This window comes from Leopardus geoffroyi, chromosome A3 (assembly GCF_018350155.1).
Source record: "Leopardus geoffroyi isolate Oge1 chromosome A3, O.geoffroyi_Oge1_pat1.0, whole genome shotgun sequence".
NCBI classification, from domain to species: Eukaryota; Metazoa; Chordata; class Mammalia; order Carnivora; family Felidae; genus Leopardus; species Leopardus geoffroyi.
This window is the reverse complement of record NC_059336.1, coordinates 43,612,607-43,636,869: the sequence shown is the minus strand read 5'-3', so window position 1 is coordinate 43,636,869 and position 24,263 is coordinate 43,612,607. Positions and strand designations below refer to the sequence as shown.

Sequence of the window (24,263 nt, the reverse complement as noted above, 5' to 3'; positions counted from 1 at the left end):
GAACAGCTGTTAGCAAACCTCTGATAGCTGAACTCTAGTTAGACTATTTTAGTCTTTCTTTTCTTTTCTTTTCCTTTCTTTCTTTCCTCCTTTCTTTGTTCCCCCCTCCTTCTTTCTTTTTCTTTCTTTCCTTCCTTCCTTCCTTCCTTCCTTCCTTCCTTCCTTCCTTCCTTTCCTTCCTTCTCTTTCCTCCCCTCTCTCCCTCCCTCCCTCCCTTCCTCTCTCTCTCCCTCTGTCCCTCCATCCCTTCCATTTTCTGCATTGCAACCTATCCTCAGTTTCCTGACTTGGAAAGTTGCACTTACCATTTATTTTCTTTTTTCTTTTTAAAAAAAACTTTTTAACATTTATTCATTTTTGAGAGACAGAGCACGAGCGGAGGAGGGGCAGAGAGAGAGGGAGACACAGCATCCGAAGCAAGCTCCAGGCTCTGAGCTGTCAGCACAGAGCCCAATGCAGGGCTTGAACTGTGAGATCATGACCTGCGCCAAAGTCGGAAACTAACCCGACTGAGCCACCCAGGTGCCCCATTACCATTTATTTTCTAAGATAGTCTTTTCATTTTTCCATTTCTGAGTGAGAAAGTACAGAGCAAACCTAAATTCATTAACATGAAGCCCCATGGGGTAAACCCCAGTCCAAGAGCTAGATTACTTATAATTTTTTTTTAAGTTTGTTTATTTTTGAGAGAGAGAAAGAGACAGAGCATGGGAGGGACAGAGAGAAGGAGAGAGAATCCCAAGCAGACCCTGTGCTGTCAGTGTGGAGCTCAGTGCAGGGCTTGAACCCACAAACTGTGAGATCATGACCTGAGCTGAAATCAAGAGTCCGACGCTTAACCGACTGAGCCATCCAGGTGCCCCAAGAGTTAAATTGCTTGTAAACGCGTAGATCAGCTTTTGCTAGTCTTGGACTTTTCTGTTTATTGTTCAAGCCATGAGACAGAAAGCCAACAATCATGTTTTCCACATTGGGGGGGAAAAAAACTAAAAAAACTGACATATAATCAGTGTAAAATTTTGCATTTTAAGGCCAAATGAACACTCATTTTCAGTTTGTTTCTTCAATTTGGGTTTTGTTTCTTTTAAAATTATTTTTGGGGGGGCGCCTGGGTGGCTCAGTTGGTTGAGTGTCTGACTTCGGCTTAGGTCATGATCTCGTGGTCTGTGAGTTCGAGCCCCACGTCGGGCTCTGTGCTGACAGCTCGGGGCCTGGAGCCAGGCTGTGTCTCCCTCTCTCTCTGCCCCTCCCCTGCTCATGCTCTCTCTCTCTCTCTGTCAAAAATAAATAAACATAAAAAAATTTTTTTAATTATTTTCAAATTTCTGACACTGTTTATGTTGTAATAATTCCTAAACAAATCCTGAGTGTTAAAAAAAAAAAAAAAAGGTCAATAGATGGCTGATTGACTGAAAAGACTGCTCAAGGATTTCTTTATATGGTTGTTTGCTCAGAGGAACATGTTTTTCTTATTCTTTCTTTTTAAGGAGAAAATAATCTGCCGCACCTGTGGCACAGGGAATCCAGCTCACCTGAAATACTGTGTCACCTGTGAGGGAGCCCTGCTGTCATCACAGGAGGTGGGTTGACTGCATGTGTCAGTCCTATACTTAGTGTCTGCTAAATGTCTAGTGTTAATAAGAATGAAGAAATGCAACCTGCAGAGGAGGGAAGAAGTGGCAGAGTGGAGAAAGACACTGAAAGCAACATTTCTCAATGTGGAGAGGACTTTCTATATTCACCAAAACAAAGTTGTTTTCAAAGTCTTAACTTCAGGGGGGAGTCAATAAAATCAGCAATTTCTTACAACTTCACTTAGTAACTTTGCAGGGAAGGCTGGCAGTAGCCAGTGGGAAAGTGGACCACTTAGAATTCTTTCAAAGTCAGAAGTATGTCTTTTTTGACCGTGCCAAGCTGTTTTTTGAAATTGAAAGCCTGGTGGGTACCCATTTCTGGATTTTCTAGCAGCCTATTTTGAGTATTCAAAGTGAAGGAACAGGAGTATGGACAACTTAAATACAGTGAATGGTTCCATTTAGGTGATTGGTTGTTTATAAGATGTTTCTGGTGAAGAGGAGGCTTTAAAAATGACTTCCAGGTGACTGTTGCCCTAGCCTAACGATAGATACCAAAAAGAAGCTGGCATTTACTAGCCAACTTAGAAGAAAAAACTTGCTTCCATGGGGCCATTGTATATATTTTTGAGTGTTTGGAGGTTTGTTCTCATCTCAGAGAGATTCCTTTGGAAATTGGACAGACGTGTGATGATTCTCATAGGGTCTGTAATATATATAGATGTAGAAATACATAGAACTCTAACATATAGGATGGAGGGAGAGGGATATGAACCAATGGTTGTAAGATGTCTGTATTTTATCTGATGAGGTACAGTAATAATTAATTAGACTGTAAAAAGGTAAAAATCTATATTTTATGGGTTCCTGGGTGACTCAGTTGGTTAAGCGTCCAACTCTTGATTTTGGCTTAGATCATGATCTCATGGTTCGTGAGTTCGAACCCCACATTGGGCTCTGGGCTGACAGTGTGGAGCCTGCTTGATATTCTCCCTCTCTCTCTGCCCCTCCCCTTGCACTCTGTCTCTCAAAAATAAATAAATACACTTGAAAAAAATCTATGGTTTAATCACTAGGGCAACTACTCAAAAAGAATGCCAAGAAATACAGAGAAAAAGCTAATGGGAAAATTCAAATATAATTCTAAAAAGTATTCAAATTACACCCCCCCCCCAAAAAAAAGAACAGGAAAGTAGGAACAAAGAAAATAAAACAAGTAGGAAAAATACAAATCAAATAATGAAATGGTAAGTCAAAACCAAAACATCAATAATTACATTAAATTTTGTGGACCAAACATTTCATCGGAAGGTAGTGATTGTCACCATGGATTTCTATAAAAAGAAAAAACAGGGACTCCTGTGTGGCTCAGTTGGTTAAGCATCTGTTGATCTCAGATCAGGTCTTAATCTCAGGGTCATGAGTTCAAGCCCTGCGCCAAAAGAAAAAAAGGAAAAACAACTCTATGCAAGCCACAGACAAGACGTAACTATGTAGACTAAAAGTAAATATATAGTAAAAAATTCCATGTAAACAATGTATACAAGAGGGCTGGAGTGGCTCTATCAATATAGGAGAAAATAAGTTTCAAGGAAAAATATATTATGAGAGATAAAATAAAAGATATATATATATATATATATATATATATACATATATATATATATACATATACATATATGTATATATAGTGAGATTGTTATTTTATAACAATAAAAGTTAAATTCATCAGGAAGACATAACAATCAAAAACGTTTATGAGCCTACCAAAATACATGATACAAAAATTGGCAGAATTAAAGAGAGAAGCAAACAATTTCAGAATTATAGCTGCGGGTTTTAATGCCCCTTTCTCAGCATTTGCTAGAACAGCTAGACAAAGGTCAGCAAAGGCAATTAGGGTCTGTGCAACCATTCACTTTGACTTAATTGATGTTTCTAGAATAATGTACCCCCAAATGATAGACAACACACTCTTTTGGACATGGTTAGCATTGAATGGGGGTGTATTATTGGTTCCAGAACAAAGTACCACAAACTGAGTGGCTTAGAGCAACAGAGATTTATTGTCTCACAGCTTTAGAGGCCAGAGGTCCCAAATCCAAGTGTTGTTGGCAGTGCTGTTCTCCCTGTGAGGCTCCAGGGAAGGAATTCTCCCATAATTCTCTCCTAGCTCCTCCTCTCCCCTTCTGCTCTCCTTCTTGGATGCCATATATTCATCTGTTGAATTGTTTGATATAATTTAAGGTCCCTGAGGTTTTGTTCATTAGAAAAAAATCTCTTGTCTGGTTCCAGTGGTGGGCTACAAAGCTCTGTGCCAGGTAGTTGGTTTCCTTTTCTTAGAGTGGGTTTCAGGCTTCCAGTCTGGTCACCAGGCAGCTCCGCCCTGCCCTGCCCTGCCCTCCGTTGTGGTACCTGTACAGGAGTCTGAGACATCCCTTTCCAGAGTCCCAGAAAGGAGACTGAAGGTTACCTAGAGACTCAAACAAATCAGTCCAGAATGATAAAAGAAGGTCACCATCAAATGAGATGATGACCGAGGAGTCAGAAGTTGTCCTAATATCAGCTCCCCAGGTCCAGGTTCCATCAGAGAGCCTCTATGAAGACTCTGTCGAAGACCATGAGACCATGTCCCAAAGGAATCCTCCCAACGCTGCAGCCTCCTGGCAGACGTTCAGGAAATTCCACTATGAGGATGCAGCTGGACCCAGGGATGTCCTCCGACATCTCCAGAAACTTTCTGGACAGTGGCTGAGACCTGATATTCAGACAAAGAGCAGATTGTGGAGTTGCTGGTACAGGAGCACTTCCAGGCTGTGCTGCCCGAGGAGCTCAGATCTCAGGCCCGGAGATGTCAGCCTAGGGTCAGAATCACTGCCACTGGGTTCTTGTGCAGCCTACATGTGAGAAGTAACCAGAGGTTCACTTTGTTGTTTCAAGAGCCAACTACAGTGATGGGGAAACGTGAACCTCAGTTTTTTTGAGCTTGCCTTTGACTAAATTGTAAATAAGACTCCATCAAAACCCACGTTTGGATGTCTGTCTGCCTGAGACTGCTCTAATTCCTGGGACTGAGCTCCAGAAAGAGTTTCTTTAATCCCCTGTTAGGACAACCAGCCTGTTGCTTGTTTTTGCTCTGTTGAATGCCTCCTTTTTTGCACTTTCTGACATGCTTTAATATGTTGTTATATATCCAAAGAAGTAATTGCTTCAACTTTCAGAGTTCTTGATTCTTGCTGTGGTGGCATGAATGGAAGCTATTGTAACCCCGTCTAGTAACTCTCATTTGAGATGTCCTTGAAATACTGAAGTTTGGTCCTAAAAATCGTTTTTTCTCTTCTTTACATTGTATAATTTCTTTTTTTTTTTTTTAACTTTTTAATGTTTATTTTTTGAGAGAGAGAGAGTGTGAGCTGGGAAGGGGCAGAGAGAGAGGGAGACACAGAATCTGAAGCAGACTCCAGGGCCTGAACTGTCAGCACAGAGCCCAACCTGGGGCGCAAATCCACAAACTGCGATATCATGACCTGAGCCAAAGTCAGACTTTTAACCAACTGAGCCACCCAGATGAACCAAATTTATTTCTTTTTTTAAAAAAATATTTATTTATTTTTGGGAGAGTGCAAGTGGGGGAGGGGCAGAGAGAGGGTGACAGAGGGTCCAGAGCAGGCTCCGCACTGATGGACTGATAGCAGAGAGCCTGATGTGGGGCTCGAACTTACGAACCACAATTATCATGACCTGAGCCGAAGTCAGATGCTCAACCAACTAAGCCACTCAGTTGCCCCTATAATTTCTTTCTTTCTTTTTTTTAAATGCTTATTTATTTTTGAGAGAGAGACAGAGCACAAGCAGGGGAGGGGCAGAGAGAGAGGGAGACACAGAATCTGAAGCAGGCTCCAGGCTCTGAGCTGTCAGCACAGAGCCCTATGTGGGGCTCGAACTCACGAACCATGAGGTCATGACCTGAGCCGAAGTCGGATGCTCAACTGACTGAGCCACCCAGGTGCCCCAATTTCTTTCTTTAAAAAAGTTTATTTTATTTATTTTTGAGAGACAGAGATAGTGCAAGGAGGGGAGAGGCAGAGAGAGAGAGAGGGAGAGATAGAATCCCAAACAGGCTCCACACTGTCGGCATGGAATCCGACACAGGACTCAAACTCATGAACCGTAAGACCGACCTGAGCTGAATCAAAGAGTTGGACACTTGACTGAATGAACCACCCAGGTGTCCCTACACTACATAATTTCTACTGCTCTCTCTTCAAGTTCACTTACTTTTCCCTTTACCATCTCCTTTTAGCTATTAAGTATATACAGCAAATATTTTATTTCAAATGTGTTTTTCTGTTCCAGAATTTTCATTTGTTTCCCTTTCCATTGTTTCTATTTCTCTCCTGAGATTTCCTAACTTTTTATTCCTTATGGGAAGAATGTTTGCTTTAAAATTCTTTTTCCAATACCTCATTTACCCTAGGGTTGGGCTAAATTGATTTTCTTTTCTTTTGAGAGGTATTAGTTGTAATTCATTCCAGGCAATGAATTCCCCAAACCAGGTATACATATTATTGCCTGCTAAAGCAAAGCAAAGCAGAGCAAAGCAGAGCAAACAACAAACCCAGCACTCATCAGCGGCTAGTAACAGAATTCAGAAGCTCCACAAACTAACAGGTATAATGCTAAGATCCAATCTAAAATTCCTTAGCATACTAACAACCAAGAAAACTGGGGGTTTTTTAGAGGTAGGGGCAGAAATTCTGGTTTCCGTTTAGATATGTTGTCTTTAGCCGAACTGCTTTGAGTATTCTGTGCCTGCATCTTTCAGGGGTCAGTAAGAGATGTGAGTACAGAATGTGGGGATCCCCTCTCTGTTTCTTTTCTTTCTGGGAGTTCCCACCTCTTCAGTAGCCAAATACTTCACAGTCTCAGTTTTCTGGTTCTCCTAGTCAGAATTCTGCCCTTTCCCCACTGTTTCACATGCAGTATTTTAGCCCCAGGCTCAAATGAAACTAATTTTGTATAACTCCCCTCCTCCTTGTATGTACTTGTTACAAGAGTCTATCTGCTTCTGTTCATTCTCCAGTGCCTTCAGAAATTATGAGAAGATTTGATAGTTTTCTGGTTGGGAGTCATTTGGTATGGTCTTATTCTGTCATTACCAAAAGAAAAATCTGCATAGTTTTTTTAAAAATATTGTTTTAATGTTTATTTATTTTTGAGAGAGAGAGAGAGAGAGAGAGAGCATGAGCAGGGGAGGGGCAGAGAGAGAGAGGGAGACACAGAACTTGAAGTGGGCTCCAGGTTCTGCGTTGTCAGCAACAGAGCCGGACACGGGGCTTGAACCCACGAACTGCAGGATCATGACCTGAGCCAAAGTCGGATGCTTAACTGACTGAGCCACCAGGCACCCCGGTTTGGTTTTTGTTTTTTTTTTAAAGATGATTTCTGTTACATAATATGTGGTGTGGCTTTTTTTTTTTTTTCCTAAAAAAATATGCTACTGAACTGGCAAGTTGAATAAGGAAACCCATCTATTCTCAAATCAAGTCTGATATAGTTTTACTCTTTTGTTGATTATTTTTCTTTTATTCCTCTGACTGAGCATGGTTTCAGACTTTATGTCACACTCTCATCATGAAATCACACTTTGCAGTTTTCCAAGGTGCTAGAGAGAAAAATAGTGAGATTAAGAAAGCATAAAAAAAGAAGACAGTAGTGCTTTGGAATTCTTGGAGTGATCTTGCTGATCAATTTAAGTAAATTGTCAAGCAAAAAATGTACCTTCTCAGATAATCTGAACTTCTTACATAAATAGTAAAATAATTTAAATTGATTTTATTACCTGTCAGTGATGTAGTTGTTTCTGGGTCTCACATCAGCAAAACTGTTTCAGGAACAATTACAACATTGAATTTGTTTTCAAAATTTGATTTCTATTTGAAAGGTATATCAGAGTTTGGATGTCACAATGAGGGTATATATCATTGAAGTGCTATAAAAGTAATAATGTGTATTCATTCTGATAGCTTATGTCTTTTCTTTGTTTAGCAGCATTACTATGGATGGGTTAAAATAACTTTTCTTTCTTTAAAGCAATATTATGGGAGAAAATTCCACTTGAACTGTAGATGCATTTAAAAAAATTTTAATGTTTATTTTTGAGAGACAGAGAGAGAGAACACAAATGGGGTGGGGAGGGGTAGAGAGAGAGGGAGACACAGAACTGAAACAAGCTCCAGGCTCTGAGCCATCAGCACAGAGCCCGACGTGGGGCTCGAACTCACAGACCATGAGATCACGACCTGAGCCAAAGTCAGACACTTAACTAACTGAGCCACCCAGGCACCCCTAGATGCATTTTTTTTAGTGGATGCATTTAAATAAAAGATCTGAAGGCTTTATATTTATTTTTTTATGTTTATTTATTTGTTTTGAGAGAGAGAGAGCACATGTGCTGGGAAGGGGCAGAGAGAAAGGGAAGGAGGGAATCACAAGCAGGTTCCATGCTGTCAGTGCAGAGCCTGATGCCAGGCTCAATCTTGTGAACTATGAGATCGAACCTGAGCCAAAATCAAGAGTCAGATGCTTCTCTGACTGAGCCACCCAGGCACCCCTGAAGGCTTTATATTTAGAAACCCAGATCAACAAGTGTTATATCAAAACCCTGTTGTAGCAGTAGGATAAATTGAAATTTAAGTCTGAAGCAAAAGCTTGTAAAGGGATTCTCTTTTGATTTGTCCTGAGGAGTCTCGTTCTAATTGCACAGAAATGGGGTAAGGGTAATTGTATGCAAAGAGAGATCTTCATTCTCAGTCTCTGTGGACATTGAGGGCTAATGAGACCTCTTTCTGGACAGATGTCTGTTTTAGGATAACAGAACAATCCCCAAAGTAAAAGAGGATATAGCTGGGCAAATAAAGCAACTAAAATATTCATCTTGGAGGAAAAACCATCCTTTAGAAAACGTCTCCCCTAGTGTGCGCATTCTTAGTTTTATACATGGAACACGTGGCAGTTATCAATTGAATCAGTTATTCATTGATTCATTTATTCAGTAACTGAATGACTTCTATGTGCCAAGGTGCAAGGTACTGTCTTAGTGGGGAAAAAATGTGAAGTATGCCTTTCCCTTAAAGAAATTAAGATCTAGTGAAAAGCAAGAGTAGGGAGGGAAGCTGACATATGGAGCCTGACCCTGTGCCAAGCACGCCTCCATACTTAATTGACATTAACCATCTGAACCCGTCCTACAGACCTGTGAAAAGGCTGCCTGGAGTCATGGATAAAGGTCAGGCTTTAGAATCAGATGGCCTATGATCAACGTTTATTTATTTTTGGGACAGAGAGAGAGACAGAGCATGAACGGGGGAGGGGCAGAGAGAGAGGGAGACACAGAATCGGAAACAGGCTCCAGGCTCTGAGCCATCAGCCCAGAGCCCGACGCGGGGCTCGAACTCACGGACCGCGAGATAGATGGCCTATGATCAACTCTCACCTCTGTGTCTTGGTTTCCAACCTCTGTAAAACACAGGTGACAATAGCACCCACCTCACAGGTCTGTTGTGTGGTCTGATGTGAGACTACAGGGGCAGTGCTCAGCATGGTGCCTGCATACAGCAGGTGATCACGTAGCAGTGACGAATACTATCATCCTCATTTGTCTCATGAGAAAATCTCTTACTAGTCAGTAAATAAGTAGCAGGAGTAAAAATTCTCACCCAGGCCTACCTAACAAAGTTTGAGAAATTCTTATGAAACAATTCTCTCTCCTCAAAATAAAATAATTCTTTTCATGTGTCAGGGGTGGAAAATAAATTCACATTCCCAGATGGAAACCAAAGCCCTAAAAAAATAGAAGATACACCTCAATTGTGACACCTTACTAGCATGGGTCTGCTTACATTCTTTTTTTTTTAATGTTTATTATTTTTGACAGAGAGAGAGCGCACGCGTGAGCACACTCGCGCACGTGAATGGGGGAGGGGCAGAGAGCAAGACACAGGCACAGAATCTGAAACAGGCTCCAGGTTCTGAGCTGTCAGCACAGAGCCTGATGCGGGGCTCGAACTCACAAACTATGAGATCATGACCTGAGCCAAAGTTGGACACTTAACCAACTGAGCCACCCAGGTGCCCCACATTCTTTTTTTTTTTTTAATGCTTATTTATTTTGAGAGAGAGAGAGAATGCACGTGAGTGGGGGGGGGAGGGGCAGAGAGGGAGGGAGGGAGAGAATCCCAAGCAGGCTCTGTTCTGCCAGTGCAGAGTCCAATGTGGGGCTTGATCTCACAAACGGTGAGGCCATGACCTGAGCTGAAATCAAGAGCTGGATGTCTGTCTAACTGACCGAGCCACCTGGGTACCCCATACATTCTTTCTTTAAAAATGTTGTCATAGTAAATCAGGAGGAGGCTTACCATGTTTGGTATTAAAGATACTGAGGAATATCAAGATGCACGAGCCACCGGTTTCATCTATTTGCTGTGAAGTAATATGTCCTCTTTGTACTAATGTATTCATTAGTGAAGCTTATCATAGTTTTATTCTTTGGGGCAAAAATACCTTATTTCCAGGGTTTGCATTGATCTGGGGATTTTTTTTTTCTGGATTCAGAAGGGGATTGCAGAATCTAGTATTGATCTGCCTATTGATAAATGCCATTGCATTCAGCAGCCCATGCGCAGTGGAGATAAAGCCCCTCCTCCCCCCACTCAGAAAGGGGAGACCATTGCCTGCTCCAAGTGTGGTCGCAGGAATCGCCCGGAAGCTTGCTTCTGTGACTGGTGTGGAGCCACGGTGGGTATTTTAAATCTGAGTTTCTTGGTGCTGAGGCTTCACCACCACCCTAGAGAGGCCCAGCTCCTCCTCTTCCCTTGCCCTACAGAAATCACTCCTTGCGATTTGAAGACTACCACCTATTTACCTAAGACTCCGGAGACAGAGATACTTCTCTTAAATTGAGAAAGCTCTGTCATTGCTGTTTCTTTGAGGTTAAACTTTTCCTATTTCTATTTGACTATTGGTATTTCTTTTATGAATTGTCTGCTTACTTTTCTAATAAAACACTCAAAGTCATTTATTCAAATAAGCGTTGCATGTAAATAATACAAAAGGTTTCGTGTGAAGGGTTAGTCTCCCTTCTCATCCCAGGCCTACAGAGCCTATCCCCAGAAGCAGTCACCATCACCTAGTGTCTGAGTGTTCTTTGAGCCGTTCAGTGTGCTAATAAGTAAACTGGTAGTTTACTATGAACACTGGCTCAGTTCTTTTCACCTAGCAATATATCTTATTTGTAGCCTCTCATTCTTTTCAGTGGTTCCATAATATACCACTTTCTGTATGTACCATGATATGTTGAGGCCATCCCCTATTGCTGGACATTTAGATGGTTTCCAGTTATTTTCTCTAAAACCACAATCCTGTGGGGAATGGTCTTAAATATACTTGCTTCGTGTAGTTGTTCATCTGTAGGACAAAGTCTAGAAGGTAGACTTGGGGTCAGGGGTATAGGCATATGTTATTTTGATGGCTGGGGATTGTATGGTATGAGAATAACTTACATGGGAAAATTAGGACTCTAATATTTATGAAGATGTAAAAATATTTTCTATCCTCTAGCCAGGCATTTCTGCCTGCTACTCCGTTTGCCCCAAATGTGGGGCCAGCAATCACCCATCTGCCCGATTCTGTGGTTCCTGTGGTATTTATGTGAAGTCCTTGGCAAGACTTAGCATGGATAACAGCCTGGCTCTTGCCGCTGGAGAACTTCGCCCTTTTGCTGAGGTGAGGCCTCCACTGTAGTAAGAGCTGGTGCCTGGGGAAGAGCTTAGGACTCTGAATTTGTGTTCTCTACCTTGGGGATCAACCCGGGGAGAGAGAGCCAAAATACAGACTTTTCACATGGATTTTCAACTAGGTGTGTAAGTAAATTCAACCAATTCAAGTTTTCAACACTCAAGTGATTTCATCCGCATTCAAAGATCTAAGGGTTTATCTGTAGTAGATTGAGGTCTAATTGCATTTGGAAGACTAATAAAAATAATGTAAGTTGACATAATGTCATGAAGGAGAAGTGTATTTAAAATACATGAGACAGAAAAAAAGTAAAATAAATACATGAGACAGAATGTCCTTCTCATGCATTTCTCATGAGGCATACTAGGAACGTTGCTCCCATTGTGTTATGTTTTAGAAAACTTACATCAGGTATATGAAATTGCTGCTGCTATTTAAAACAACTGCATATAGTTTAAGGAAAATCTTACAGGGTTATTTTCAGAATGACTTAATCTCTAACCAGCTTGATATTAGCCTTTTGTGAATTTCTCTAAGCTAGATGAAGACTTTTCAGGTTTCTTTTTAGCTCTTCATTAGAAGAATGTGAAGATTGATAGTCCTTAGAATGCACATGCACTCAGTAATTTTGCACTCATTTTTAGGGAGTTCATGGCCTTCTTAACCCAGACTGAGACTTATGGATCCTGGGAGTGTCAGTAGCCCATATTGACACCTTTGTGCACATGAGACCAAGGGTTCTTTCTTCAAGACACTAGACTGCCATCTGTTGGAAACTGATTGTAATATACTAATTTTCTTAGACATTTTCTTCCACCTACCAGAAAAACTGTCCTAATAAATTTGCAAATATATGATGCCTACCATGTGAATCTTAGCTCATTAGATGCAGTGATGTTGTGCAGTACACAACCTACACAACCTTACATGATGGTCCTCTCAAGTTCCCATGTCCAGATGCAGGAGTGCCTCAGAGAAAATACCGGTCCCCAGTAGTTGAGTGTGGATGAGTAGTAACTCCATTGGATTGTAGAACTGAGAGGATAGATTTCTTTAGGGCCTCGGGCAGCAAGACAGGGAATATTAGTTTAGTTGATTTGTTGAGTTTGAGATAGTAAATGGCCAAGCAGAAGAGGCTGGCTTTATGGGTCAGGCTGGGAGTTCCTGGGAGAGACAGACCAAGGAAGGTGAGGCAAGGGCTAAAAACCTCTTTTTAGTTCAGAGTACAGTTTCTTGGAGATATTTTTTACTTCTGATTAGAATTCTTTTCTATAAGTAATTATGAAGAATTAATGAAATTATATTCTAGTATTTTATGTTTTCTGCCTTGCTCATAGCCCCGATCTGCCTGGCAGTCCCTAAATGTTCCTTTGCTCAGACCTGAGGCTGGGACTCGGAAGGATGTGGGCACACAGACTACTGGCCTGTTCTACCCATCTGGTGCGCTACTAGCCAAAAAGGAACTGGAAATGGCTTCTCAAAAGCAGAGGCAGGAGAAAATGAGTGACCATAAACCTCTCCTCACAGCTGTCAGCCCAGGAAGAGGTGAGAGATAAAGTATACTTTCTTGTCAGGAGGGAATTCCCTCTTTCTCTGAAAGAAAACTGCATTTTTTTTCTTCCTTTAGCTTTATTTCTATACATAAGTAAATCCCTTTGGGGCGCCTGGGTGTCTCAGTCGGTTAAAGCATCCTACTTCAGTTCAGGTCATGATCTCACGGTTTGTGAGTGCAAGCCCCGCATCGGGCTTTCTGCTGTCAGCACAGAGCCCACTTCAGATCCTCTGTCTCCCGCTCTCTCTGCCCCTCCCCCACACCTCTCCTAAAAATAAACAAACATTAAAAAGAAAGAAGTGGGGTGCCTGTGTGGCATCCAACTTTGGCTCAGGTCATGATGGCATGATTCGTGGCTTTGAGCCCCACGTTGGGCACTCTGCTGTCAGCTCAGAGCCTGCTTTGGATCCTTTGTCCCCTTCTCTCTCTGCCCCTCCCCCACTGGTTCTCTTTCTGTTTCTCTCAAAATAAATACATTAATTAAAAAAAAAAAAAAGTAAATGGGGCTCCTGGGTGGCTCAGTCTGTTAAGCATCCGATTTTAGCTCAGATCATGATCTCACAGTTTGTGGGTTCGAGCCTTGTGTCAAGCTCTATGCTGACAGCTCAGAGCTTGGAGCCTGCTTGGAATTCTGTGTCTCCCTCTCTCTCTGCCCCTTCCCCGCTCGTGCTCTCTCTCTCAAAAATAAATAAACATTAAAAATAAATGAATGAATGGATAAATGAATGAATGAATGAATGAATGAAGTAAATCCCTTGGGGTGCCTGGGTGGCTCAGTCGGTTGAGTGTCTGACTTTGGCTCAGGTCATGATCTCACGGTCCGTGAGTTCTAGCCCCGCATTGGGCTCTGTGCTGACAGCTCGGAGCCTGAAGCCTGCTTCAGATCCTGTGTCTTCCTCTCTCTCTACTTCTCCCCTGCTCATGCTCTGTCTCTCTCTCAAAATAATAAATAAACATTAAAAAAAAAGTAAATTCCATCGTTTTTCTTTAGGTAATTTTCCTTTGTATTATAGCTCTTCATTAAACTTTTAGTACTCTGATGTTTTGACTCATAGCCCCATCATCTAGTTTGTAAATCAAATAGCACATATGGATTGCAACTATGATGGTAGAAATGTTGTTAGTCTGTGTCATTATTGCTCTCTGCCAATATCTCTCTCTTTTTACTGTTCTAAAATTCATATAACAAAATTCACCATTTTGACCATTTTGAAGTGTACAATTCAGTGATAGTACATTAGCAGCAGTATAGAAACATTACCACGTCCAGAACATTTTCATCACCCCAAAAGTAGTCCTGATACTCTTTTTTGTAATCACTGCTCACATCTCTTTACCCAGGTGCCTGGCAACCACAAATCTACTTCCTGTTTTTAATTTTTTTTTAATTTTTTAATGTTTATTATTTATTTTTGAGAGACAGAGAGAGACAGTGCAAGTTAGGGAGAGGCAGAGAGAGAGGGAGACACAGAATCCGAAGCAAGCTGCAGGCTCTGAGCTGTCAGCACAGAGCCCGACATGGGGCTCAAACTCATGAACCGTGAGATCATGACCTGAGCCAAAGTCAGATGCCTAACCAACTGAACCACCCAGGCACCGCTACTTTCTGTTTTTATAGATTAGCCTGTTCTGGACATTTCCTGTAAATGCATCTCCTGCTTGCCCACAAGAAACCAGAAATCCAGACTCTTGTGACATCTCCCAAGTGTTAAATGGTGGCAGTTAGTGAATTCAAGTATGTTTAAACCCTGTGCAGACTGTAGAAGGGCACGAGGGAGTTTTTGGAATGATGGAAATGTTCTATGTTTTGATTGGGATGCATATGCTTGCTGGAATTCAAACCGTATACTTAAAAGTTATCTCAATAGGGTTAATTTTAATAGAATTAAATAGGAGTGGCTGGGTGGCTCAGTTGGTTGAGCGTCCAACTCTTGATTTCGGCTCAGATCATGATCTCACGGTTCATGAGTTCGAACCCCACGTTGGGCTCTGGGCTGACAGCACAGGACCTGCTTGAGATTCTCCCTTTCTCTCTATCCCTCCACTGCTTGCACTCTGCCTTTGTCAAAAATGAATAAATACACTTTTTAAAAAGATCTATATTTTAATCAATAGGGCAACTATTCAAAAAGAATACCAAGGAATACAGCTAAAAAGCTAATGGGAAAATTTAAATATAATTCTAAAAAGTATTCAAGTTACCCCCCAAAAAGCCCCAGGAAAATAGGAACAAAGAAAACAAAACAAATGGGAAAAGTATAAATCAAATAATGGTAATTCAAAACCAAAACATATCAATAATTACATTTAATTTTGTGGACTGAACATTTCATTAGAAGGTAGCAGTTGTCATCATGGGTTTCTAAAAAACGAAAAAACAGGGGATCCTGGGTGGCTCAGTTGGTTAAGCATCCAACTCTTGATCTCAGCTCAGGTCTTGATCTCAGGGTCATGAGTTCAAGTGCCACGCTGGGGCTCCATGCCAAAAGAAAAAAAAAAAAAAAACCAACTCTGTGCAAGCCATAGACAAGACCTAACTATGTAGAGTAAAAGTAAATATATAGTAAAAAACATGCTTGCTGAAATTCAAACTGTATGCTTAAAAGTTATGCCTCGGGGCGCCTGGGTGGCTCAGTTGGCAGGGCATCCAACTTCAGCTCAGGTCATGATCTCATGGTTCATGAGTTCAAGCCCCGCATCAGGCTCTGTGCTGACAGCTCCAAGCCTGGAGCCTGCTTCGGATTCTGTGTCTCCCTGTCTCTCTGCCCCTCCCCCACTTGCACTTTGTCTCTGTCTTTCATAAATAAATAAGTGTAAAAAAAAAAGTTAAAAAAAGTTATGTCTCAAAAAGGTTAATTTTATTTTATTTTATTTTATTTTTTATTTTTTAATTTTTTTCCACTTTAATTCTACCATTTATTTTTTCTTTTTTTTTATTATGAAATTTATTGTCAAATTGGTTTCCATACAACATCCAGTGCACATCCCAACAGGTGCCCTCAATACCCATCACCCACCCACCCCTCCCTCCCACCCCCCATAAACCCTCAGTTCTCAGTTTTTAGGAGTCTTTTATGTTTTGGCTCCCTCCCTAACCATTTTTTTTCTTCCCCTCCCCCATGGTCTTCTGTTAAGTTTCTCAGGATCCACATAGGAGTGAAAACATATGGAATCTGTCCTTCTCTGTATGACTTATTTCACTTAGCATAACACTCTACAGTTCCATCCATGTTGCTACAAAAGGCCATATTTCATTCTTTCTCATTGCCACATAGCATTCCATTGTGTATATAAACCACAATTTCTTTATCCATTCGTCAGTTGATGGACATTTAGGCTCTTTCCATAATTTAGCTATTGTTGAGAGTGCTGCTATAAACATTGGGGTACAAGTGCCCTTATGCATCAGTACTCTTGTATCCCTTAGGTAAATTCCTAGTAGTGCTACTGCTGGGTCATAGGGTAGGTCTTCAATATGGTTAATTTTAAAAGAATAAAATAGGGGGTGCCTGGGTGGCTCAGTCGGTTGAGCATCTGACTCTTGATATCAGCTAAGGTCATGATCTCATGGTTCATGAGTACAAGCCTTGTGTTGGGCTCTGTGCTGACAGTGTGGAGCCTGCTTGGGATTCTCTGTCTCCCTCTCTCTCTCTTCAAAATATGTTCTTTTGATATTCTGTACTATGCTGTGATTAATCATGTGTAATTAAAAAAAAAAGCTGGGAACAAAAATGGAACTTATTCTAGTACATAGTCAAGGTTCAGTAAGCCAAACCATCACAAAATTTGACCAAAAAAAATAATAACCTCTCTGAGTATGCATGTTGCAAACTAGCATTTTTCTTTCTTGGCTTCAGAAGAATTATCCACGTGGATGGGTTTCTCTTTTTCTTTAGGGTACTGGAGAAAACAGTTGGATCATATCTCTGCTCACCTCAGGTCTTATGCTCAGAACAACCCTGAGTTCAGGGCTTTGATTGCAGAACCCAGAATGGGAAAGGTGGGTGAGCTCTGACTGGAATTTCCACGCCAGAGCATCGCATGGGGTCAGGCTGCAGTTCCCCTCCACTGACTTCACCTGAAATCGCACTTTGCTTGGCTCCTTTCCCTTTCCTGTCCTGCTTTCCACACTTCTTTACTGCCCTCCCCTACAAGCACGGCCTCAATAAATCACCTGTGCATGAACCTTGTCTCAGGGTCTGCTTCTGGGCACCTGACCTAAGCAAGGTAAAATAGTAAATTGTGAACCATCCATGCTTTTGCATTCCACGTGCTATGGAGATTCTTGTGGTCAGAGCTAAAAGACCCAGAAGAGTTTAGTCTAGCCAAATTGCACACTGAAATCCATTCTGTATTAACAGCGGTAGTGATCATAACAGTTGCCGTTTAACGATGCACTCACTATGTACATTATGTTCATCGATCTGTAGTGCTCATAACAAACCTACAAGGTAGGGATATTACCTTTGTGGCAGTTTTTAATAATGGCCACAAATTCTTTGATAGTTTTCCCTGCAAAGGGCGGAGTCCCTGTCCCCTGTGGACGGGTGGGAGGACTTATGGCAGTTGGGCTAATAACTGAGTGCAGTGGCAGTGATGCCATGGAACTCTCAGGGTGTGGTCCTCTTACTTGGCACGCTCACCTTCAACACTCCTTCTTGGAGCCCAGCCACCTTGCTGTGAGAAGCCCAAGCCCCATGGCGTGGCCAGGTGTAGGTGCACCATCTGCAGCCCTAGCTGAACCCGGGCCTGGAGTCATCCTGGGTCAGGAGCCAGGCAGACGAGTGATGAGAGCCTGGGTCATTCCAGCCTCCAAACATGCAGCCACCTTCTAGCCATTTGAGTTTTCCCAGCTGAGGTGGCAGATGTGTCGAGACAAGACCATCTGTCCCCTCTGTGTCCTGTGGGAAGCCACAAACTTAATAAAATGGTCGTTCAGTGCCACTAAGTTTGAGGTGGTTTTTTACACTGCAGTAGCTAATCAGAACAAGCCTTATTTTTGACACCCAGGAAAACTGGCTCAAAGAGCTTTGGTGACCTGCCCAGGACTGCACTGTTGGGTCTTTTGGGGGATTCCAGATTTGAAGCCCCATGCTCTTTCTCTGGCATTATACCACCACTGTAAGAGACAGCTCTGTGAGAAGACCTCTTCTCTTTGTCAGAACACTAGAAGGAATCTTTAGAAATCAGCTTGTTTGATCCTCTACCACCAAATTGGCCAACATTGAAACTATTTCATTGTCAAATAGTGCTTAGTTTCCCTTGATAATGTTTTGGGGATTTATTCATTCTCTCGCCTAATCCAGCGGTCTGCAAACTATAGCCTGTGGGGCAAATTAGGCCCATTACTCAGTTTTACAAATCGAGTTTTATTGGATCACGGCTATACTAATTTGTTTACTTACTGTCCATGACTGCCTTTGTGCTACAATGGCAATGACCCACAAAACCTCAACTACTTACTATCTGATCCTTAAAGAATTTGTTGACCCCTGTTTGAGGGAAATTCCTCCTGCTGCTTACAGAGAAAGCTTGTCAACTATGATGCTTGGCTCTTGATTGACAAGGCCTGGCTCCTCCAGACACCCAGCTGACGACATCCAGCCAGGTGGCTTGATTAAACTTAATGTGTGTCTCTTGCAGAGAATATAAATTTGGGTCTTTCTTATCCATTCTGGCAGTCTCTGCTCTTTGATGGGAACATTAATTTCGTTCATTTACAATTAGTGGAATTATAGCTATAGCTGGATTTGTGTCTGCTGTTTTGCTACTTGTATTATATCTTACTTAGGTTTTGTTCCTTTGTTTCTCTTTTCCTGCCTTCTTTTGAGTTAATTAAATGTTTGGTTAAATTTACGGTTTAACATCTCAGGATTTCTTGGCTGTTGCTCAGGACATTAAGTCCCACATGCATGGTTGTGAATTCTCTCTAACGGTTTTTTCAAAGCTTATCTCTGCTACTGTCCATGAAGATGGCTATGAAGTTAGCATCCAGCTTAATTACATTCAAGTATCAAACAAGGTGCGTAAGACTTTCAGAAGCTGTTCATTTGAAAATTGACTGAACTAGTAAATTGTAGCCTATAGTCTATTGAAATGCTTCTGGGTAACCCATGGAAGACGTAAGTTTCAAATATTATAAAACTCGACTAAAGGCCAGTAGTTTCATAGGATTAGGTAAATAACTGTGCTAAACCTCAGAGAAGTCAGGTTTCAGGCACATAAAGATGTAGTAAGAGTAGGAATTACTGTCGACCCTATCGGTCCTGTGGTTCTCAGACTTTTTTATACTCACTGAAGTCTGGGTGTAGATGAAAGACCAACAAAAATGTTTGCCTGTTTGTACTTTCACCTATTTGCCTATAATAAATAAGCCAAATTTTGTGGCTATGTCTCTCTTGATCTGCCTTCTTATATGGTGATTGCAACTTTGCTACAGAGCCTTTAATGTGTGGCAAACATTAATTGATTCATACTGGCAGCTTTAGTTTCATTGGGCAAGAAATCAGAATATACAAAAGAATAATGAATGGATTGAGAAGGTAGATGAAGAAGGCCAGGAAAAGCAGGGGGACTAGCATTTATCAGGCCCTGGCCATATGCCCAGCAGGGAGCTAGCAGTGTCTTTAAAATGAGGACAGACATACGGGCACTGCCTAACTCAGAGGCTGGGAGTGTGCAGTGGGCTGACACCCACAAAAGTGATTTGAAGTCAAGTAAAGTGCTAAATGCCATGTTTTCAGTTGTGTGGCCAGAGCAGAGCTTGGGTCAGAGAGGTACTTGAGGAGAAGGGGAGTGAGGGACATGAGACGGGGAAGGGGCTGAGTGGTCACACATAAATTTTGGCTTTAGCCTGATCCACAAGGAGCTCTGAAATGTGGGTCACACCACGAAGTTGTCCCAACTGAGGCAAGAAAAGGAGGGCTGTAGCTTCTAGGGTAAGGCAGCACCCATCTCTGGAGGCAGTTGGCCAGAGAAGGGAGTCAGCTGTGAGCTGTTAGCAACCAACCCAGCAGCTGGGAGGGGTATGCTGATCAGTTAGGGGTATGCTTTGGGTGGGCACCAAGAGCATATATAATGTGCTATCAAGTAGAAGTGGAGTAATTATCTTCGGGTTTAATATGTGTTTTTTCTTAACCTGTGTGTTCTAGTGTTGAGGAAGTAGCAGGTGGTTCCCTGTGGCGGGAGAGGCAACCAGGTGAGGGTGGGGCAGGATGCCACGCTGTGGAATCGGTCCAGGTGGATATAGAATTCCAGGTCTGGACCATGTATCATCTATCCTAACTTTATAGGCCTCCATTTTACCTCATTTTACTTTCACAGTATCCCTTTGGGGTAGGCCATAATATTTCCACTTTACAGGTGAGGAACCTGAGGTTCAGAGAAATTAAGCAACTTGCTTCTTCCAAGGTCCCTAAACTAGTAAGTAATAGAACCAGGATTCAAACTCTGTGGCTCGAGTCTCCCCATGATGTCACCGTAATTCCAAGATACAGAAGGGTTTTAAGCAGGGAAAGGACACCAGTACTTACACAGTTTAGAAAGATGACTGAGGCAGCCACATGGAAAGTGGGCTGGCAGGAACCTGTTGGGATGCCCTTGGGGTGATCCTGGCATATGAAAAGGGGCTGTGGCTGTAACAACAGAGAAGAAGGGCTGCACTGAGGAGCTGTTTAAGAGGCAATATGGACAAAACATTACAGGGAGGGGAGGAGGTGTCAGGAAGGATGTCCAGGTTCAAGCTTGACTGTGTAGCTAAAGCTGTCATTAACAAAGAGAGGAACAGGTTAGCAGGGAGATTGTTCCTTCTGTGGGGACACAGCAACCTTGTCATTCATGGTGACTAATTGTTTTCGTTGTCCAGAACCTTTACCTCAGCAAGGCTGTGGATTTCAGCAGCCACTTCCTGAGCAGTGTCACTGAGGGTGGTAATGGGCCATTTGGCAGCAGGTCCAGCCTGGGTGAGTTGTACCCTTATGGTGACTTTAAAACAATTGACCAGGAACACATTGACCTGGCAAGGATGGCAGGGAATTGCTTATAGTTTTCCAGCCCAACCATGCATCTCACTGTAATGTTCCAACCATTTTATTCTTCTGGCTTCTCTGAAGTCAGGGGTGAGATTTTTCAAGTCTTTCACAGGGCTTGGGGAGATAGGTTGTGGGGGGGTGTTCTTTGGGGCCTATAAACTGTAGTCCCTTTTATTCCTTCCTTCCCACTCATCCTCTGGTCTTAGTCTGGGATGAATGGCTCCAGGAGTCCTTCTTGTGAGGTTCAATCAAGTAGAAATTTCTATAAAAGCCATTTTATTCTTCTGACCTCTTGAGGGGCACAATAGTAGGATAGGTCTATATTATTTGTGGGGAGTGGCGGGGGGACATTGTTTTGGTCCTCAACTCTTTGTCATTCCAGTGAGCAACTATAGCCAGAGCACCTCCGATACCACTGAAAACATCAAGAGGGCAAAGAATTTCAAGACCAAAACATTTCAAGAAAAGGAGCAGCTCACAGTAAGTGTACTCCTTTGTCCTCACAGCTGTCTTCTTAGGCCTATCTGTTTAATGTTTTACTTTGAGATTTTTTAAATGGAGGAATACTTTTTCATTTTCTGTGCCTTTTTTGGGTGTATTTTTTATTTTATGGACTCCTTTAAAATATGTCAAGATTATTAATTAGAATTAAAGTTCTCATCAGTTTCCTGAATCACCTCTGTTTCCTCTGGGGTCAATTCTGTCTGTCCATCTTTCTCTGTCTTGTTTTTGGTTGGTCTCAAATATGTGATGATCTGTGGTTGCCAGGTCATGTTGACAAGTGAAGGGCTAGTTTGCGTAGTGCCAGTGCTTGCCCTGGGTGTGTGGGCCTGAGGTGCCTATTGGGGGGGATGGGCATGCTGTCTCCCTGGCAGAACACAAGAGAATGCCTTGGGGTCCCCTAAGTTGCCTTCCCCCTAGAGGTGAGTCTGTGCTGTGAAGGGCTCTAGAGTGTTTCATTCCTGGATGGGGCTCTTTTTATTTCCTTGCTCTCCTTCCATCTGTGTTGTCATAGAGGTCTGGGCTCTGGCCTTCCTGGGCCCAGTACTCCCAGGAGAACTCTTTGTTAGGCAAGTAATTAACTCTCTGGAAAATGGTTATCAGGGTTTAAGCAGAGAGCACAGGAGAGAGGGGAGGACATCACCCAGCTCAGCCCTTTCCTAAAATGCTCATGAATCCAGCCTGCACCCAACACCTGCCCTCCTTGTTGATTAACTCAGCTTCTTCAGGGCTTCCTGGAGGAAACACACTCATATCTCTGGTGTCTTCAACTGCTTTTTCTTTGCTTTGATTTCCCTCTCAGTCAGATTCCACCTACTTTCAATCTTTGGAATTTCTCACGATTACTGATCCACTGATGGCACTCTTCCAGTTTCCCACAGCTGTTAGAGTTTTGTTCTTCAAAAATATAGAGCATTAACATTTTTTTTTTCAACTTTTTTTTTTTTGGGGGGGGGGACAGAGAGAGACAGAGCATGAATGGGGGAGGGGCAGAGAGAGAGGGAGACACAGAATCGGAAACAGGCTCCAGGCTCTGAGCCATCAGCCCAGAGCCCGACGCGGGGCTCGAACTCACGGACCGCGAGATCATGACCTGGCTGAAGTCGGACGCTTAACCGACTGCGCCACCCAGGCGCCCCTAGAGCATTAACATTTTAACGGGAGCTTTGGGGAAAGAGACAGTGGGTGCCCTTGTTCAGTCCACCACCTTGCCTTTCATTTGGTCCTCTTTGGCTGCAGTAGGAGGACAGATGTGCTTAGCAACAAACCCAAAGCCTGGGTCTCCACCAAGATGGAGATGGGCACAAGTCAGTTCTTCCCTCCTCTTTTCGTGAAGCCAAGCCCTCAGGGCATCCTCAGGGGTGCACATATTGGCGCCCAGATTGTTATCATGAGTTCTACAAAGGCAGGTGATTTCTTGCCTCAACTTGTTTTTTTCCACTACATGCTTTACATGTCATAAACACCAATAAATGTGGGAAGAAGACCTTAGAATTGTATTAACTTTTTAAAAAAATCTATTTCTCCCTGGCCTTGATTTATTTACTTATTTAATTTATTATTTTTTTAATTTTTTAATGTTTATTTATTTTTGAGAGAGAGACAGAGTGTGAGCAGGGGAAAAGCAGAGAGAGAGGGAGACACATAATATGAAGCAGGCCCCGGACTCTGAGCTGTCAGCACAGAGCCCAACCCGGGGCTTAAACTCACAGACTGCAAGATTATGACCTGAGCTGAGGTCAGACACCTAACCGACTGAGGCACCTAGGCTCCCCATTTACTTATTTTATTTAAATCCAAGTTAAGTTAATATATAGCATAAGAATGATTTCAAGAATAGAATTTAGTGATTCATCACTTACTTATAACACACAGTGCTCATCCCAGTAAGTGCCCTCTTTAATGTCCATTGCCCACTTAGCCTGTCCCCCCACCCAAGACCTAATAAGCAAACTTCAGTTTGTTCTCTGTATTTAAGAGTCTTTTATGGTTTGTCTAACTCTCTGTTTTTATCTTATTTTTTTGCTTCCCTTCCCCTGTGTTCATCTGTTGTGTTTCTTAAATTCCACATATAAGTGAAATCATATGATATTGTCTTTCTCTGACTTATTTTGCTTAGCATAATACACTCTAGATCGATCCACATTGTTGCAAAAGGCAAGATTTAATTCTTTTTGATTGCCAAGTAATATTCCATTACATAGATATACCACATCTTCTTTTTTTTTTTTTTTTTTTTTAATTTTTTTTTTTATTTGACGTTTACTTATTTTTGAGACATATAGAGACAGAGCATGAACGGGGGAGGGTCAGAGAGAGAGGGAGACACAGAATCTGAAACAGTCTCCAGGCTCTGAGCTGTCAGCACAGAGCCCGATGCGGGGCTCGAACTCAGACTGTGAGATCATGACCTGAGCCGAAGTCGGTCGCCCAACCGACTGAGCCACCCAGGCGCCCCATATCCGTTCATCAGTCAATGGACATTTGCTTACTTTTTCCATACTTTTACTTACTCTTTCCATACTTTTGCTATTGTCAATAGTGCTGCTATAAACACTGGGGTGCATGTGCCCCTTTGAATCAGCATTTTTATATCCTTTGGGTAAATACCTAGTAGTGCAATTGCTGGGTCATAGTTCTATTTTTAATTTTTTGAGGAACCTCCATACTGTTTTCCAATTTGCATTCCCACCAGCAGTGCAAGAGGGTTTGTCTTTTTTTTTTTTTAAGGGTTCTTCTTTCTCTGCATTGTCACCAACATCTGTAGTTGCCTGAATTGTTAATTTTAGCCATAGAACTATATTAACTTGT

General features: G+C 42.2%; 1 protein-coding gene across 10 annotated transcripts in view; it reads left to right on the top strand.

Moving 5' to 3' along the window:
* Window positions 1-24,263, top strand: part of DZANK1 (double zinc ribbon and ankyrin repeat domains 1) — a 72,654-nt gene that overhangs the window by 41,277 nt on the left and 7,114 nt on the right. For 6 of the 10 annotated variants that reach the window (XM_045445414.1, XM_045445416.1, XM_045445413.1 and 3 more), the window contains 9 exons: window positions 1,488-1,580; window positions 10,245-10,370; window positions 11,193-11,357; window positions 12,707-12,914; window positions 16,818-16,921; window positions 18,869-18,943; window positions 20,284-20,343; window positions 20,786-20,882; window positions 21,334-21,431. In XM_045445414.1, coding sequence (XP_045301370.1) covers window positions 1,488-1,580; window positions 10,245-10,370; window positions 11,193-11,357; window positions 12,707-12,914; window positions 16,818-16,921; window positions 18,869-18,943; window positions 20,284-20,343; window positions 20,786-20,882; window positions 21,334-21,431 — 1,026 coding nt within the window. The remainder of the gene's footprint in view (window positions 1-1,487; window positions 1,581-10,244; window positions 10,371-11,192; window positions 11,358-12,706; window positions 12,915-16,817; window positions 16,922-18,868; window positions 18,944-20,283; window positions 20,344-20,785; window positions 20,883-21,333; window positions 21,432-24,263) is intronic. The other 4 variants (XM_045445417.1, XM_045445420.1, XM_045445419.1 and 1 more) reach the window with 4 other exon arrangements.